General features: G+C 30.0%; 1 protein-coding gene across 1 annotated transcript in view; it reads left to right on the forward strand.

Moving 5' to 3' along the window:
• Positions 1–4,129: 4,129 nt before the first annotated feature.
• LOC148313958 (uncharacterized) overlaps positions 4,130–19,654 on the forward strand; it is a 148,204-nt gene continuing 132,679 nt past the window's right edge. Inside the window, exons 1-2 of the mRNA XM_088270865.1 lie at positions 4,130–4,520; positions 7,858–8,019. Coding sequence (XP_088126991.1) covers positions 4,424–4,520; positions 7,858–8,019 — 259 coding nt within the window. The 5' untranslated portion in view covers positions 4,130–4,423. The remainder of the gene's footprint in view (positions 4,521–7,857; positions 8,020–19,654) is intronic.

Raw genomic sequence — 19,654 nt, forward strand, 5'->3', positions numbered from 1 at the left:
TTATTCACACTATAGATGATATGTCAAAATGTTTTTTTAGAAGCGAGTTTAGTTCCACCTCCGTAGTGTAATGGTAAGCGTGTTTAGCTACCGTCCTGGAGGTCCCGGGATAAATTTCCAGGGGAGGGGGAAATAAAAATAAGTGATTTTAGCCTCTAATATTTATTTATCATTACCCTGGACTCGTCCCTGAAGCGCAGTAGTAATCACCTTGCCTTTAACACTGCGTCTAAGAAAGAATATTAAAACAAATTTAAGATGTCGTTGAAAATAAGTGTAGAGGAAGACCGAGGAAAGCTTACTTTCTCCATGAATGATCTAATCTTCCAAATGCTTAAAGGTGGTCATGGTAGGAGTCGGAATGATCAGAGGGTAAATATGAGGAGACGCATGAATGTGAAAGAGGCGAAGATGGTTTGTAAAGACAGAATGGTGTGGTACTGTAGATAAGTACATTACACGTCATAAAAATTTAATTAAAAAAAAACCACCTTTTTGGTAATGATAACGGTATTTATTTAGATCGACATTCCTCCAATTCATCATTCGAAAAATGCAATATTGAATCGACAAAAGCCCCTGTACGTCACCACGAATGATTTGTTTATTTCTTGGGCGCACGTAATCAATCTTCTTTCTAGTGTTATACCTTATTCAAACTTATTTCAAATACACCTTCCTGTCACACAATCCATCATTGGAACACATTTTGCAGAGTAAAGAAAGAACAACCCTAGTTTTCCGGTGTGGGTAGATTTGTTACCCCTATGGGCGCTTGTGTACTACACGGAATTTTACTGTTAGACGAAATATTATTATTACCTTATTCACGAGTGAAAGTCCTACGCAAAAACTTTCGTAATTTATTTATTCATTGTATAATTTATATAACACCGTTTTCGCAAGAAATTACCATAAGATCATTTGACAATTTATTTTAACATTAAAAAAATATAACTAAATATTTTTAAATAAACCAAAAGAAATAAGAATCCTTTTTTTTGAGAATTGTACTTTAACTTTTAATATCCCTTTATAGTTACTGCGTATGTATTTTGTTATCATTTATTTTACAAAAAGACGACACTAAATAAATCTGAGTATAAATAAAGATGTCATATTTCAACGGGGTTGTTAGTCTACGACGCTTTACACAATATTTTTTCCAAATAAAAGCGACTACGACACATAAGCGTGATCGAGTTCACGCGCACCGATCGAGCGCACCTATTCAAAGAAAGACGGACAAAAGCACAAGCCAATCATCCATTTTTTCATGCTAACCGGACTGCCGGACAGTGATGTTCCGTGTAGTGCACAAGCGCTCTTACAGATATTTCTTGATCACGATATTCCGGCCTTGAGGAGTCTCCTAAAGTTCTATGAATTATTTATATGTTTTCTAGAGGCGTGAACACTAAATTTTTACGCCCGATGAATGAGATTATGATCGACTTATCTTATATATCCGATGTAATCAATTTGATCTAGAATAAACCTTGAGTGTAAGACCCTCTCCAAGCAGTCTCTTTTTTGGAGCGGCACAGCGAAACTAAAGCAAAATTAAAGGTTTGCCATATGTATAAATGTATAGAAATTGTATCAAATTGTATTTAAAAAATTTAAATATATTGAATAATTAAAAATAAATAGTAAAAAAATCTAAAATTACTATCGTAAATTGACGTCAGGTTTCCTCTTTTCCTTTTAACCCTCATACGTAAACGACGCATAGGATACTCCATCGTATTAGAACAGTGTTATCTTGGACGTTGATTACATGAAAGTAAAGTGAGCAGCCCTGCACTTTAGGTGCTAGTCCAGGGTAACATTGAATAAATAACTGAGTGAGAAAACATTAATATTCATGTTGACCCCCTTGGGAAACAAACCCGGGACATGATAGCCAAGTGTTGACTTATTACAATATGGAGGCAGATTTTTTTTTTTTAAAACTACTTTTCATTTAGATGAATATGTTGAGATTATATAATGATTTACAACATTTTGAGTGTGTCCAAATACTTGTTCGCAAATCTGGATTATTTCCAATTTAGGAGTTATTTTTTATGTGTAATAGATTCTGCTCAAAACAAAGCTTCTTTTATCCCACCATAGATATCTCCAGTGAAATTCTAGTAAATTCAAGCAATTTGTTTCGAATTTGAACAATATTTATGGAATTTCCAAGAATTTTAGTAGTGTGGTAGTCAATCATGGGTAGAATTGGTGAAGGTTACACGTGTGTAATGTGATCACTCAAACCAGCCTATGACGGTCGTAAGCCCCGTAAATGCCCAGACTTCCATATTCTTCTTCATCTATGTTGAGAAAAGTAATAAATAATAATTCAATTTTAAAATCTGTTTATTTAAGTTTTATTCTTATTCAACATTCACAGAAATAAAAGTCGTATAGTGAAAATGTGATAAATAAAAAAGGTTCGAAAATGAGTATATCTCTCCCTTAAGTAGATCGCTTGACTTAATTTCTTCACGAACCACTGGCTTAAAGTATCAACATCATTTTGTAAATTGATAAAATCTTTTCACTGCGACGGAGGACGTTATCTTAAATGAAGCCAAAAAATTAAACTCCGCTAATAAGAAATTCGCTAAAAAATCTTAATTAAGGTAAATTCCCCGGGGAAAACCGAGACCACCGGTAGAAGTAATGTACTTAATTAATTAAAGTTTTTAATTTTCCCAATTATAAATCCCCGCTAAGTCAGCAAATTGGATGGTTTCTGTTAATCAAGTGAGAAAGGTATTAAATTGGTTAATAATCCAATTAAAGTACGATTTTTGTTTTACGAAAAATTATCTTATGAAATCATTTTGCGAGGAAATAATTTCAGGGTTAGTTAAGTTTTTGTTATTAATGGTGTATAATACTTGGTAATAAAGTATACTTTATGACTTTCAAACATTAAAATAACATAATATTTTGAGTGTATCCAAATCTTTATTCACAAATATAGGTTTTGGCCACTTCTTCTTCTTTTTTTCAAACCCTTATCCTCACCCCAATGGTGCATAGGGCACTGCATCATATAAACGCAGTGAGAATCGAACCCGGGACTTCCAGTACAGTAACCGGGCGTGCTTACCATTACACTACAGAGGTAAACCATTACAGCTGAAAATCTAATGACGTATAGATACTAAATAATAAAGTATATGATTTTCAAACAGAATCATAATATTTTGAGTGTGTACAAATCTTTATTCACAAATCTCATATTTAGTTATTTTTTAAAATATTTTAACACACATGAAGTAGAATATGAAAGTCTGGGTATTAACAGGGCTTAAAACCTATCACCGGCTGGTTTAGGTGATTATTTTATACACAGTTCACATATTTTAAATCCAGAATATATTGATAATCAATACTTTTAAAATGAGATCAGTTTCTTTTTTTGTTGTATTGGTGTTTAAATTAGTCTTCATTTATTTTATGTTTTTGGGCTCATTTAAATAAACGTGACATGTCTTAATTGACTTTATCATTTTACGACACTTGTATTATTCAATTATGTAATCCCTGCAAAATCAGAGCTTATGAAAATATCGCGTCAGTTTTAAACTTGTTTTCATTTCAAAGCCAGAAAAATTAACCTCAATTAAAAAAAGGTTCATAATATATCAACAGTTCAAAGAATGAAATAAAATACTTTTTGAAATTTTACTTAAGTAACAAATGAATAAATGTTATTTTATAAATTGTGAATATTTATTTTCAATTGGTCTGGGTATTCATGATGCATTTTTCACATTTACCTTACCTATCCTTACTATCATACATGCAGACAAGCTTCTAATAGAGGCTTTACGGATTATTATTATTTTTTTAAATAACAATTAAGCGTTATTTTGTAATATAATGGAGAAGTTTCTTAATGTTCAACTTAGATGACGTTTATTTCAATATTCTTTACCATATTTTTTCATGTTTATTGTCATGTCAAATATTGGTTTCCAAATGAAAATTTAAACGTATGAAAAGAAAATTTGCTAAATTCTTATGATTTTTACTCAAACATATGTATAGTTCAATGATTATGAGTCTATGCTAATTAATATATTTCTTTTTATTTTGTTTCAGATTGAATACTACGAATGTTTTAAATAGTAATCATAATTTATTTCGTGATATAAAAAGAGTGTTTTACTTTAAATAAGTGTGTGCTTATTTCATAAATTCAAAATATCAAGTGAACAAGTGTAAAATTTAGATATTTCATTCTCAATCGTAATCGGGAGGGCATAAGCGTAGAAAGTCTAGTGAAATCGATTTCCCAAACGTGATGTAAATGGCAGACGTAGCCTTCTGTGGAATGAGGTATTAGGGGCGCAGATTGGCGAGGAGCTCGCGGACGAAGAGTAACGATGCGCATCGCGGAGAGGTAGGATGAACGATCATGATGTGGCGCTGCCTGTCACTGCTTCTGGTCTCCTGGTGGCTAGGACCGGCCACTGCTCAGGTCGCCTGGACGCCAATTTACGTCGACGGAAGCAGTAAGACTTTTAAATATTTATTATTACGTCATACCATTTTTTTATCATATAATGTGTGGAAAAATATTAAAACGTTAAATTTTGTTGAAGTCTTCATAGTATCTTTCAATAAAATATAGTTCAAGTTATAGTTTTAAAATATCCGAAAAATGATATAAATGTATTTTTTTCTTAGCAAGCATTAAATTTATCGAATATTGATTTATACTCAATATAACAAACAATACATGCTTACTTTATACATATGTATATATATATATATATATATATATATATATATATATATATATATATATATATATATATATATATATATATATATTATATATATATATATATATATATATATATATATATATATATATATATATATATATATATTATATATATATATATATATATATATATATATATATATATATATATATATATATATATATATATGTGTATATATTTAAACATTATCTGTTCGATAATGTATATAAGTAAACATATGCTTAAAAAATCTGCTTCCCAAAATCGATTCCGTCAACATTACTGATTCATAGGTGTCAATCTTAGTTTATCAGATGAAAGATCAAGCAATATCTTTAAGCATTTCTTTCAAAAAAGTTTATTGCTTTTTCCTAAATGTAACATTTTCGTGAGAGATTAAAAGATGTATAAATAAATAAATAGATAAACGTATTTTCTATATTTTTAATCGTCGACTTTGTAAACTTTTTTCGGTCGGAATCGAAACTTGCCACTTTTCGTCAAGGTAATATTTTCTGAGAAGTTTAGTACGAGATTATTAATGCACCGGATTCGTCTATCAATAAATTAGCTAGTCTGAAAGCAAACAGCTTTTGGATCAATGCGATCATTTTTCTACAAATGGTTAAAATATTTTTTTTTATTTCAAATAATAACTAGGTAGTGAAGGTAAAATGATTTGTGCACATTTGTCTTTCACAAGCTTGCATAAGTATCGGTTTGTAATTCCCTTTATAAGTACCCTTTACATTGCTGCTATTTTATTTGTCCTTTCCTCGATCAAAAATACACATTATCCCCCTACATTTCCTTTCTTTAATAGCGGAAATGTCCTTCATCCTGAACTTAACCTACGTCATCTGTATCCTATTTAATATATGGAAACAAGAATCTGATGTTAAGGACTTTGTTATTGTATTTTGTATAATGCAGGATCAAGTTTTAAATATAAACACAAAATAGTTGTAGACGGCAATTATTAGAGTTTAGTTATGTAAATACGACTACTTTTGAGAATATAAATGTAACTAATGTAACATTTATATTCGATTATATATATGTAGATGTAACATTTGTTAATTTACGATTGTTAATTTTTATATTTAAATCTTCATGTTTTGCACAAATTTAATGTCAAAACGATAAATATAAAGGATCAAGTTAAAACAGCGGTGGTCCAATATTATTTATAAGAAGTGGATAGAAGTTAGAATAAGATTGTTTTTTTAAATATTGTTTGAATCTAAAAATGACAATTATTATGGATAGACAAAAAAAATTGCCTTAGGGTGCCCTTACTTATTCAATTATTTTATATTATATTTTCTGCTGAATAAACTCGATCACAGTATAAAATAATCGCTTTATTGTATTATCTTGTCGCTCAAAATAAATTACAATAATATCCAACAACGAATAACTAACTACATATGAATGCTAAAACAACCGCATATTGATTGAATTTTCAATACTAGATTATAGACGAGAACTATTAATGTGCCTAAACTACCTTTGATCCTTTTAATGTATTCCAGTTCAGTGTGAATATTGAATGTAGTGAGTGGGGCAGAGTTACTTCCGTGTTGGAGAGCTTCAACTTTTATATATTTTTTACATATTGAAATAAAACACAATAACTCCAAATCAATACAAAATAAAACAATAGTCATGTAAAACAACATTTGTGCGCGTATAATTTGAAATTTGTGCTCGAAAATAGGGTATAGAAGTTTTAAAATGAACTATTTACATCCAAATGTGTTGTTTCCTGAAAAGTAGAGATTTGCAGAGACTCACCAAGCCAATAACATAAACTACATGTGATATTAATACATCACATTCGTCTACCACCTTCTTACAAACGATAGTCTTTACCCTGAACTCTTTATATCATTTACTATCAAATTAAGGTAGATCACCTTGCCGTTATTTAATTAAAGAATAAGGTAAAAATACTCATAATTAATTACATTCCCTAAAGGGAATGTTATTAATTATGAGTATTTTAATGTTATTAATATTTAGAATTTAATAAACCCTGATGATGGCAAGGTCCTTGCCGAAACTGATAGGTTAAAGTGTACTTATAATAAAAAAAGTGGTTAAAAAAATGTTGTTTCATTTAATAAAGTTTATTAAATGTGCCACAAAGTATCTGCGAAAAACATTCAAGAAATTTATTTATTAATATTTTTTTTATTTCTTATCAGTGGGAACATAGACAATAGGAAGGGGGGCTTTAGTCAGTGTCATATTGTTAATTAAGGGTTTATTGCTATTTATATTTTTATGAATTTCTATTGTTTCAAAATGCTGCAGTTTATAGCTTTTCGTATTAATTATTTTTAGGATTTCTTTGTTATTGTGGTTAAATTTGTGATTGTAATAAAGATTTTATACTTGAATAAACCACTTAAATGAGTTTTATTTATTTATACAATTAGTTTTGAAAACAAACAGATGTTTTCATCTTCTGGTACAAATTAAAACTAACAAACAAAAAATATATTTAGGGGTATAAATATAGGTTCATAAATATAGGAGAGGGAGAGGGGGGGTTAAGGAACAAGTTTTTTGTATAAAGAAACATTAACAATAATGGTGACGTATTTTGAAACAGTATATTATTAATTAACGTTTTATCTGAATATAGTTTTTTATGTACATATTTCTAAATTTTCTAAATTATTCATGACTAGACCGTTATTTGTAACAGAGTGTAATAATTTAACTGTATGAGAGTCAAATGAGTGGTTCGTTTCCATGATATGATTTGCAAATTCCGAAAGATAATTACTTTGTAGTCCACGGAGATGTTCTCTTATTCTAATTTTTATACTTCTCGCAGTTTGGTCAATATATTCTTTATCGCAGTAACCGCATTTTTTTTGTTGATGAAAACCGCTTCTATCTAATATGTATAAACTCATTAAAGTGGTATATTCAAGTGTTTAATTAAAAAATAATAATCAACATGTCATTCCACAAAGTTAATGCCGAATCGATAAATAATATAAAGATTGTACCACAAAATGACTGCCGAATCAATTAGTAAAACATGATTATTTGTATGGTGGTGTAGGTCAGGTGGACCTGTGGACCCAGTCGACCACGGGCTGCTCGTGTTCCTGGGACAGCTCCCGCCAGGACTGCGCGTGCTGCGTGAAGGATGGCGCGTGTCCTTGCGGAAGAGAAGTGCCCACTCGATGCGCGCAATGCGGACTCGAGAACTATTGCTCAAACAGTAAGTAATTTGAAAAATACGTTTTTGTAATACATTCATAAATGATAATTCATTTTCATATTATTTTTTAACATCTCAATATAGATGAAGAATAATATCTGTTATTTAGTTGTTTTTTACAATATTTCAGCACACATGAAGTGGAATATGGAAGTCTGGGCATTTACGGGGCTTACGACCGTCATAAGCTGATTTAAGCGATCACTTAAGACACGTGTAACATTTACCAATTTCACCTAATGAGTAAAATTGGTGAATGTTACACATGTGTAAAGTGATCGCTTAAACAAGCTTATGTCAGTATTAAGCTCCGTAAATGACTAGATTTCCATATTCTTATTTATTTATGTTGAGACACCAAAAAATAATATGAAAATATTCTTATAATTGGAGATGATCCAGATTTGTGAAAAAGTATTTGGGTACACTCAAAATATTGTTGATTTATTTATTTATATCATCCTGATTATAATACAAATTACAATAATGTTCCCCCACTAAGTTTTCCCTTCCCGAAGATATATTTTACAATTATTTATAAAATTATACGAAAGAAAATTGTTTATGACATGCAATCAAATACGACATGGCCAAATGATTAAATCTATTTCAGATCTACCTAATTCCATTATACATTTATGAATAGCTCTTTTATATTTAGTTTCTATTATTATTAACTTCTCGGATAATGGAAGCAGGTTGTACAACTTTATTAAATAAAAATCAAAGTTATGGTATTTATTGTTTTGGCATTCACTTTGTGGTAAGACATTATCAAATTTCAAAATAAATACTTGTTTTTACCAGTCTTGTTGGAATTTTTTTATAATGTCGTCAAAGTTATTTTTGCCAAAAGAAGTAGGTATGTGTTAATTGTTTACTTAACTTCAATTAAATGCTTTATTTTAAAATAAAAAGCCTTCTTAGAGTTGTTTTGTAGAAATGGGACTCTCGTTCGAATAGTTATTTATTCCATATTTTAAAACTTATTTGTAACGGGTTAAAACGTTCAGTATTTATTTTTTTATTTTTCAGTATTCGCCTCTCCGTATAATTTGTTAATCGATTTTTTTGGTTAGATTCAAAATAAATCATGCGATAGAAAAATATTAAAATAAATTTAAAAAAAGTCCAGTTTCCAATTATTCCTGGGTTTTTACCTTAATATAAAATTTACAAAATAAAATAATCGTTTTTTAATGCAACGGAAAAAAGTATCAAAAATTAGACGAAATGAAATTGAATGCAAAAAATTCACAAAAATTAATCAATCAATTAAATGTCAATCCTTTGTTTATTTACACCATATCTATGAATTTTGTATGTGCAATTATGAATGAGTAAAGTAGCTATAGTATGCAATCCTGAGAGAATGATAGTACTCCCTGTAGATACATACCTAATTATAATATCATGGATATTTTTTTTATTCTCGTTTCTTTACACCCATCAATCATTCTAAAATAATAACCTCCTAACCCAAATAAGTCTTATGGGTATAATTTTTTTTTTTAATTAGAAAAATAACAAAGTCTTGTTTGCTAAAAATTTTCAAGTGGATCAATTCAATTCAATCCTTAAGATTTTTTCCTGTAGTTTAAGGATAAAGTGTAAAATGAAGGTAATTACTTGTTCAATTAGCCAAGTTTTTAGATCCCATTTACGTAAATGCTTAAGTGGGATATTTATTTAAGGACTCGGTTATTACGACAACATCGTTTATCGTTAAACTTTCAATATCCATTTAAAACAGCAATTCCCCGGATGCAGAATTGTAATGGGAAGCTTTTACTAGATTGCTATCGACCATAAAGGACAGAGCTGACTACGTCATTAACTTTATATCGACTGAAAATTATTGACTATTGTTCTCGCTTTGAATTTAGCAACATATTATTATAGACGTATTTAGGATACTGTTTCCGCAATATACACACGGACAATACATTTTGTAATTGATAATTATATATAATCCAGTCGTAAGTATCGTAAAAATAAAGCAAATGTGATTTTATTCTCAATAATGATTAAAGAAAACACTTCGTTTTTTACCACTTGAGTTTTATTATAGACTACATGTTTCAGAAGTTAAACTTCCATCATTCAGGTCTGTATAATAATTTATTCTCAATATTTTGAGGCTGTAGAAATTTTTGTTCACAAATCCTAAATTTTGCTCTCCTTAAGATTATTTAACATATATCATGATACATAACTTTTTAAACTTCTCATTAGAGCAAAATCCAGATTTCGCGAACAAAAATTTGGACACACTTAAAATATTATGAATAAAAAAACTGATTTTTGAAACTAAATTCTAATAAATATTTTAAATTATATTTTCAGGCGTTTTCTAGTACGAATTATCTCTTCTAATAAAAACTTATTTGTTTCAACCATAGATATCACCGTAGAAGTAGCACATGGAACAAATAATTGAGGATAAATATAACTTCCATTGATTGTATTTAAATAAGTACAATTTTCGTCAATCTTGGGTAAAATGGTTAATGTTTAATGTATTTAAAGTTATCAGTTAAATCAATACCTATGAAAGGTAGTACGCTTTGCAAGTGCTTAGATTTCGTACGCCTTGCAAGTGCTTAGATTTCGTACGCCTTGCAAGTGCTTAGATTTCCATATACTTCTTCATCTTTATTTGGATATGAATTTTAAAATCATTTTTTATTAAATTATGAATTACTAAATTTTCGGAAACCCGACATAAACGAGTTAGCCAACATCTTCATTACAACTACTTTTAACCCTTATCCGAAGCCACTGCATTAAATTTATGCAATATAAATTTTATCGTTAATTTAATGAAGACAAGGTCCTTATGAAGTCTTACCAATAGATACAAATCCCGGGCAGTAAATATTAAATAAATATTTTGGTAAAAACAGTTTGGTAGTCAAATATGCTAACTATCACACTACAAAGGCTGAAAATATTGACTTTTTTATTTCTTAGGTTTGCTTATATAACATTTAATAAAAACTTTTTTACACTTAATTTACATCATATATTTATATTTTCTTACAGTAAACAAAACGTTTATCAAACTTTATAAAATTAAACAACATTGTTTTAACCACTTATTAAATATTAATACTTTGTTTAATTTTATAAAGTTTATAAAATGTGCCAAAGTATCTGCGAAAAACATTCAAGAAAACGTTTATTTTTAAATTCTTTCAGACTCTTCATTCTTCATACATTCAAGCATGTCATAATTTTCAAACCCTTATACATAATAAAATTGTGCGACGTTTTTTCCTATGTCCTCTCGACTATGGTACTAGCATATATATTTATACCTTATTACATGTGTTCCTTGTCTAAAACTCATTAAAGCTATCGCAGGACCAGCTACTCTAATCAAAATTAGCTTCTCGCTTTGATGTAACGAGAAAATTAAGCTTAAGCTAGCAGAAGATTAAGGCTCCCCTGTATCGTATGATACGTGCAGCGTGATAGTTCCACTTAACCTTATTTATGTAACACCAAACAAGACTCGGTGCAAGTTTTGTCATGCAAGTCAAGACATCCATTCCTTGTACACGACAAATTGTGAGTCACTAAGAAGCTAGTTTAAACACAATTACATTGCACAAACATATATAATACATATTGTTCTCAATATTATTAGTATAAATACACTTAAACTCTTGTATATAGCGTTAGTAAAGAGATTAATTTGAATACAATTCATCAGTTTGGGTACCAAACTACTGTATTTATTCACAATCAAAAGAAAGGGTACAAAATAAATTTTTGAACTGTGTTAAATTCAAAATAAATTTACCTGGGGATTATTTTTCGTAAACATGTTTTCAATGGATGAAGAGATTGATAAAAATATAGAAAGGCGAGTGAACTGCTAGAAACAGAGTTAATGGTGCAATGAAATCAGTAATAGCAAATAAAAACCTATCAGCGAAAACTAAATTGGTAGTACTCAACGGAGTCCTGGCTCCAACTTTTATGTATTGAAGCGAAGTATGGAGTTGGCAAAAGAAGGATGGGCAAATGGGCGGCAAAACAATGTATGATAGATGTTCGAATGGTGAAATAAGGAAAGAATACAAGGCTGAGATGAGCATTACCGATAAAAATTAAGAAAGGTGTGGTGGTTTGGACATGTGGAACATATGAGTGAGGAAAGAACGGTGAAACAAATTTATGAGGCGAATGTAGTTGGAAAAAGAAGCAGAGGAATACCGAGGAAAACTCGGTATGATCAGGTATGTCCAATACTTGAAAGCGGCCGTGTCAGGAATTAGAATAATCGGCGAGTGTATATGAGGAGATGCATGAATGTGGAAGAGGCGAAGAATGTTTGCAACTAGTAGTGTTGCATTTTATTTTCTCTGATTTCCCTTGCGGGGAAGTGGCGCGATGGTTAGTTAGGTAGTATTGTTTGTCTTTGTGACGCAGTGCCAGAACAGTCATGATTTCGAAGTCAGTGGCGCGTTTCTAACGTATTTGACACTTTACCGGTCGTTAGGCGATCATTATCGCATGTTTGAACCATGCCACCCCAAACTATAAATCTCTTTAATTGACTGGTCTGAATTTTATAAGAATTTTACGTGAAAATTATGGGCCGATCCAAGATTTTCAGGTTAGTAATTCTTAGCTAAAATGCAGTAAGCGTCTAACTTTTAAAATATCTTAATACTAAGATACAGAAGCATCTAGGCTTCCTGAAATATCTGCTCTTGCAAAGCAATTTTTTTTAACTAAGTTGCGAAATTTATTGAAAATGTGAAACAACATAAAACTGTATCCCGATTTTACTGTGAATTTAAATTTAAAAGCTTTCAATATACCTGTCACTGCCAAACTAAATAAATACAAGTAACAGAGGTAAGCAGAGAAAATAGAACGCCACAGCACTCTATCTTTGCAAATATTATTCCCTCTTCCATATTCATCAAACTCTTCATATGTACATACTCGCCGTGTATAGCATTCTTACTCCTGACCTGACCGCTTTTGAACTGCATAAGCTTTCATAAACTTTCTTCATAATATTCTCAATATTATTAATATTTAAACTTTCACTCATTCGAATCCCAAACCCAAATCATCTCAACACACTTTTCATAATTTTATCGATAATGCTTATGTCAGTCTTGCATTTTTTCCTTATATGCTTTTAATTCCACTTAAATAATAAAAAAAATAAGTTATAACAAAATTACACTCAATGATTGTAAAAGTGTGTTTTTCATACAATAATTATGTGAAACAATAAATGTAAATTCATGTTCCATAAGTCCACTGAGATTAATATTCTTAATACTATCACGCGACCGATTTGTGTATTTACCAGTTCGTTTGAAAATACAAATGCATTTTCAAATCAGCCTACGTACAAAGCACTAGTAAAGAATCCAAGAATAATAGAGATCTGTTTTTTTTTGTTGGGTATATTATTATTAGAAACTTTTGTTGTACTTCACTTCTAAGAAGATAATATTCCCTAGCGAGGTAACAAATTGCAGTCGTAACAAGTACGCGACTATGGAAACCCACAGGGATTGCGGTTGAATACGAGAGGAAATTCAACAAACTGCATAGAATATTTATCTGCAAAAGAAAAATAAACAGACATTCGAAATTATTTGTATAATAATATCAATAATAATTTATATATGTTAACCAATTATGTGTTGATTTTGTCCGCCTTCGTAGTGTAATGGTCAGCACGCTCGGCTACCGTTCTGTAGGTTCGACTCCCAGGGGGGGTAAAATAAATATTTAATTGATTTTTTTACTTAAATATTTATTCAATATTACCCCGAACTGGTACCTCATGCGGAGGGCTGATCACCTTTCATTCATGTGTTAACGATCAAGATAACACAGCATTTATATTATGCAGTACCCTATGAACCATTGGGGATAAGGGTTTGATGAAGAAGAAGAATTAAATATTTTTCTAAATATTTAAGTTAATTATTTTTTACTAAAAAATGACATACTACCACACAGGTTTTATATTTTGAGAAACAAATACATCCACCTAATCTCTAGGTACTTTTATAAACTCACTGTAATAACAATTTTTACGGTTCTTTCACAATTTACAATGCTCAGATATATTCAACAAAATCCGTTAGAGCCTTCAGAAAACAAATAAGATTATCCTTTACCGAGATTTTTTTTATTCAATTACTTGAAAGTATTTGCTCCAACGGCTCTATTACAACATGATCCCAGTTTCTCCCCAAGCACAGAAGAATAACCTACACGTTTTAAAAGTGGACTTGCTTTATTATTCACCTATGTTATTTATATCAATATCCAAACCGTAATTTTGTTAATTGGATTTATGATTGAATTGAAAAGGTCTACTCAATTTTAAAATTTTCTTCTACATCTGTCGTTGAAATAAGAAGTCTTTTTTTATTTATTAGCAACAATCTTCACGAAATGAATATAAGATTATTTTCTAAATTATTTTTTATACTAAAAAACGCTTGATTTTATCATACATACTTAATTTTGGGCCAATTCAGAAATCGGAATGTGCTTTTCAATCATGGATTATGATGATTATGTTACACACTATATAAAGTGATCACCTTAGCTAGACAACGATGATTCGTAAGGCCTACAAATTCCCAGATTTCTATATTTCCACCTTAAATAGACTCATTGTAATATCAACAAAAAATCTTTCAATAAATAACTCCGTAGTGTCAAATTCAGCATTTGTAAAAATAAAAATTTTTACTTACTAAAGTTGTAAATGAGATTATTAAAGTTTTTTTTATTAAATACGGGATTAAAGTGAACATTTACGTTATTGAAAATATGATGACTGAATGCCACGGCGTGAAGATATGGAAATGTATCGGTGACAATGGATCTTTGTCAGACGGAAGAAATATCCAATTTAACATACTCAACCTATAAAGGATTGTATAAGACTCGTTTTGTGTTTATAACAACAACATTTTTTTTGGAAAATTCGCCTTCGAAAAAGCGTTATTTTCGTTAGTTGGCAATGAATGACGTCACATAAACGATGGAGTTATTTTATTGTTGGTGTCATTGCTAAATTAGTGGTGGCTCTATTTGTTGATGTCTATGGTCCGCCCTCCCACTCCCCCCTCACCTCATATTTGTTTAACACAAATGGTAGTGTTGTGGTAAACAAACAATCTACACTACTACTATCACAGGTCTATAAAACCGGTCTATAAAATAGGTCTATAAAAAGAAAGAAATTTGATGACGTTTTTCGTTTTATTCAAATATCTAAAGATTAAACCTTCATATCTTCCTTAGTTCTCTACAGATTTCAATAAGAATGTCACCGATAGTCTTGTGATTTTTCATATCAATTTTTTTGCCAATAATCACACATCGTGATATTGAACCATTATTACAAAACGAAGAATGAAAGGAAAAGAGGCCTTAACCATGTCTGCGGGTACTTTAATTAACTTATTATATTACAGAATAATTATCAACTTACATAAAGGCAGATGCGGGCAATCTATTATCTGATATAATGACATGCATGCTTAAAATAAATTCGTACGATATCTTCGTTTATGATTAAGCAGCAGTAGCACAAGTCCACCGCTTGCGTTGTCTATGAAGAGGGTAGAATACTAAAGCAAACTAAGTACAAGGAATAGATTCACGAGCATTTCCAACACGCGGACTGTAAAAGTAAAGTAAAACCATCCAGCCAGAGATGGGAGACTCTCCTGGGAGTCCACGGATCACGTGAGCTGCGCACATCTTGACATGCTGTAGTAATTCGACTGTAGCCCTCCATAAATCACTTTCAAATATATTTATTTTTGCTTTCTCAATCCCTATTAAATATTTTTCGATCAAAAATTTTTTAAATATATTTATACTTTTTTTAATTACAAAACGACTAAAACTTAACGCCATTCAAATTTAAGTTTTACTTGGTAAATACTACTTTTTCTGAAATCTACTGTCATTTTATACGGTGTTTAAAAATGACATGCTGTAGTAATTCGACTGTAGCCTTCCATAAATCACTTTCAAATTTATTTTTTTTATTTTCTCAATCCTTATTAAATATTTATCAATCAAAAATTTGTTTTTTTTAAACTTTTTTTTTAAATTACAAAACGACTGAAACTCACGACTCATTCGCAGTCACTTTGTGGCAATAAATATCCATTCTAATTTAAGTTTTACTTGATTCATACCACTATTTATGAAAATCTATTGAGATTTTATACGGAGTTTGAGAATGATGCAAAATGCGTCGAAACACGTGTCACTTTAGTTTTTTTTAAATAGTGGTATCAACCAAGTAATACTTAAATTAAACTTGAATTTTAATGAATTGAATAAACACAATACCTTAATTAACGTAATTAGAAATCAATATTAAGCTAGTAAGATATCAAATATTTTATGATTACGTTTTTGTAAAAAAAATGCACTAGGTCACTTTCCCCTGTATGACTACGATAAATATATATATATGTATATATATATATATATATATATATATATATATATATATATATATATATCTATATATATATATATATATATATATATATATATATATATATATATATATATATATATATATATATATATATATATATATATATATATATATATATATATATATATATATATATATATATATATATATATATATATATATATATATATATATATATATTATATCTTAAAAGGATTGTTTAGATAAAAGATAGAAATAAGTAAGGAAATTAAAAATGACTTACCCATAATACATAACAAACTAAATTTAACTACAAGTCCACTTTAAAAAAAATCTCATTGTGATTCATTTGTTTTCGTTCTCTCTTTCAAAATTTGATTTTCGTATAAATATCAACCGTGACGATTTCATATTAATCTACAATAGACCTGACGATGGAATCATTATTCCGAACCCGGTAGTCGCGAAGTGATAACCGAGCAAACAATACAAACTGACCGAATTATAAGGAGAGTGTAACATATATTTGTACCTATTCCAGATCCTGATCTAGATACACTTGACCAAAGTATAGGACTTGGTTAAAAAGTTTGGAGAACACTTTTGCGCAAAGTAACAAGAAGAGCTCTCCATGTATATTTTAGGGGGACAACTTTTATAAATAATGTCCCTTCCTAACACCCCAAAAGAGTTATCTCATAGGGATAGAAAGGGACTTAGACCCACTAAATCTTTAGTCTCATTTTCAATGTTTTTGAATAGCTACCAGCGCGTCGATTCCATACAGAAGTTAGTGGTTACTTTAACTTGGTCCATTTTTTGATTTTAAAAAATTGTTGTAAAATAAAATTTATTTTTTAAACCAGTTTTATATGTGGTACGTTTTTAACAGGTTTGGACAAGCACCTATTCATCATCATGCCACAAAGTATCAGCTAAAAATATTCTATAAAATAAAAAATCGTTTTTATTTGATTTGGTAACTATAATATCCTGACAATACGGATTGATAATCGATTTTAAAATTATTGAAAGTCCGTCTGCGTAGTGTAATAGTGTTTGGCTGATGTGGTGGAGGTCCCAGGTTCGATTCCCACGGTGGGTCAAAATAAATTATAGTTGTTTTCACTATTATATTTTTATTTTTATTTTATATCACCCTGAACTGAACCTTAAGCACAAGACTGATCACCTTACCTTAATTCAAATTAACGATAAAGATAACTCCACGTCGATACAGTGCAGTGCCCTATGCACCATTTGGTGCGCATTAGAGTAAGAAGAAGAATTTCAAATTGAATTAAAACTTTTAAGAAACGTCTGAGACATTACTATTTATCATTAGAATCCTAACTGTTCACCAAACCAATATCACTATTATGTTTTAAGTTGGTTAGAAGATATTGCTTTTTGGCAATAAGACCGCCAATGTACTTATTTCTTTTCTGTGAAATTTTAATAAATAAATTAGACCTACTATAATTTTTTAGTAATTATGAATTTTGGTAAATTGATTTTAATAGATATTAAAGACAAGATTTTTTTTAAATTTAGCTCCATATATAAGGGTCGTAATATTTTTTTACATAATTTGAGTTCTCTCGTCATAAGTATCCTCTTTATAAATACGACAATATTCCCAGGGCGTGTCGATGTGGCCACAATAATCTCGAAACGCTCGTTGCATGTAATTCTACGAAGGGTAAAAGTAATATTGTATGTGAAGGAGGTAACAATAAAAGCCCCAGGGCTGGGCCACCTCCCTCGGCTGGCTGGAAGAAGTAGTTGGCTAAATGTCTTTTTAACGTCCTCCAGACACTTTCCCTTCATCTCCGGAGAGATATTGCTTCCGTGAAAAATGAGGCTGTGCTAGGTGGCTCTATGGAAATTATCACTCGACTTTAAAAGGTTCGCGAATATAAAGCTTATGAATTTGGAGCACAATAACTTGAATGCAGCTTTTTTAATTTCAGTTTTGCTCTAACAAAAACCGGTGATGGGTGAAAGCTCTCCTTACTTTGACGGAGCTTCTATAATGGAAATTTCAATACGTTTTTGAAACAATATCATCTGAATTTTGCAGAGATAAGAATTTTAATTTTGAATCATTTATTAAGATGGCATTAATAAGGTGAAAGCTTATTTGTGGATACAATCATAAGTAGTGCTTTAACGATAGTGTTTTAATATATGAAACTACCATAACTATTCACGATTAACAACAAAAAAACTGCATTATTTTGAAATAATAAAAAAGGTATTTCCACTTTTAATCTAGTATTTTTCTGCAAAATTTTAAAATAATTTTCAAAGATCAATTTGCCTGAGTACCTAATAGGTCCGTTTATGAAGTATTCTGAATAGGACGTTTGACTATAATGATAATAGTACCAGGTTTATTAAAGGTCAAAGTAAATTCAAGAGATTTTGCAGTTTTATGTGTATTTAATATAAACCCTAGACTGATACGTTAAGAGCCCGGAGTGATCTGATTTCATGTAATTAACGATCTATTTAATATTGCGTCGATACTACTCAATGATTTAAATAGGTACCATTTGGTGTAGATGAAAGTAAGAAAAAAACTAGTACTTAACAGCTAATTGTAAAAAAACTTATTTTTAATTTTGCTTTTATAAACACGACACAAAAAATAGTAAAAAACATTATTTGAATGCTTTTAATTAGCAGACAACAAAAACATTTATATTCAATAACTACGTTATGAAATCAAAGCTAAAAATAACTTGAGACGTACTGAACTAAAGTAGAAAAACAATAGGTAAATTAATTTTAAAAGTTAATAATTTTCTCAAAAAATGTACGAAGATTGGTTACAAATAAAAAAAGAATATCTTGCAGTGTACATAGCAGCTGAAAAATCGTAAAATCTTATCCAAACGTAAGTTTAATAACAACCTTATTGTAACTGATAGGTATAAAAAAAAACATATCACAAAGTGGTATAACTCCTAATTACACATTTTTGGATACGCCGGAATATATTATATCACAGGGCAGCCCCCAAAAGGATTAAGCAAACAAAATAACCACGTCTGCGTACAACACATTGAAAAAACTTATACTCAGCTTTGTAACTGGGGTTAACAATGCTTGTTTACGAGCGTGGGCAAACTTTGTTTGTTGTGT

Source organism: Brachycentrus maculatus, unplaced genomic scaffold (assembly GCF_059751285.1).
Source record: "Brachycentrus maculatus isolate JH-2025_06_01 unplaced genomic scaffold, ASM5975128v1 h1tg000004l, whole genome shotgun sequence".
Taxonomy (NCBI): domain Eukaryota; kingdom Metazoa; phylum Arthropoda; class Insecta; order Trichoptera; family Brachycentridae; genus Brachycentrus; species Brachycentrus maculatus.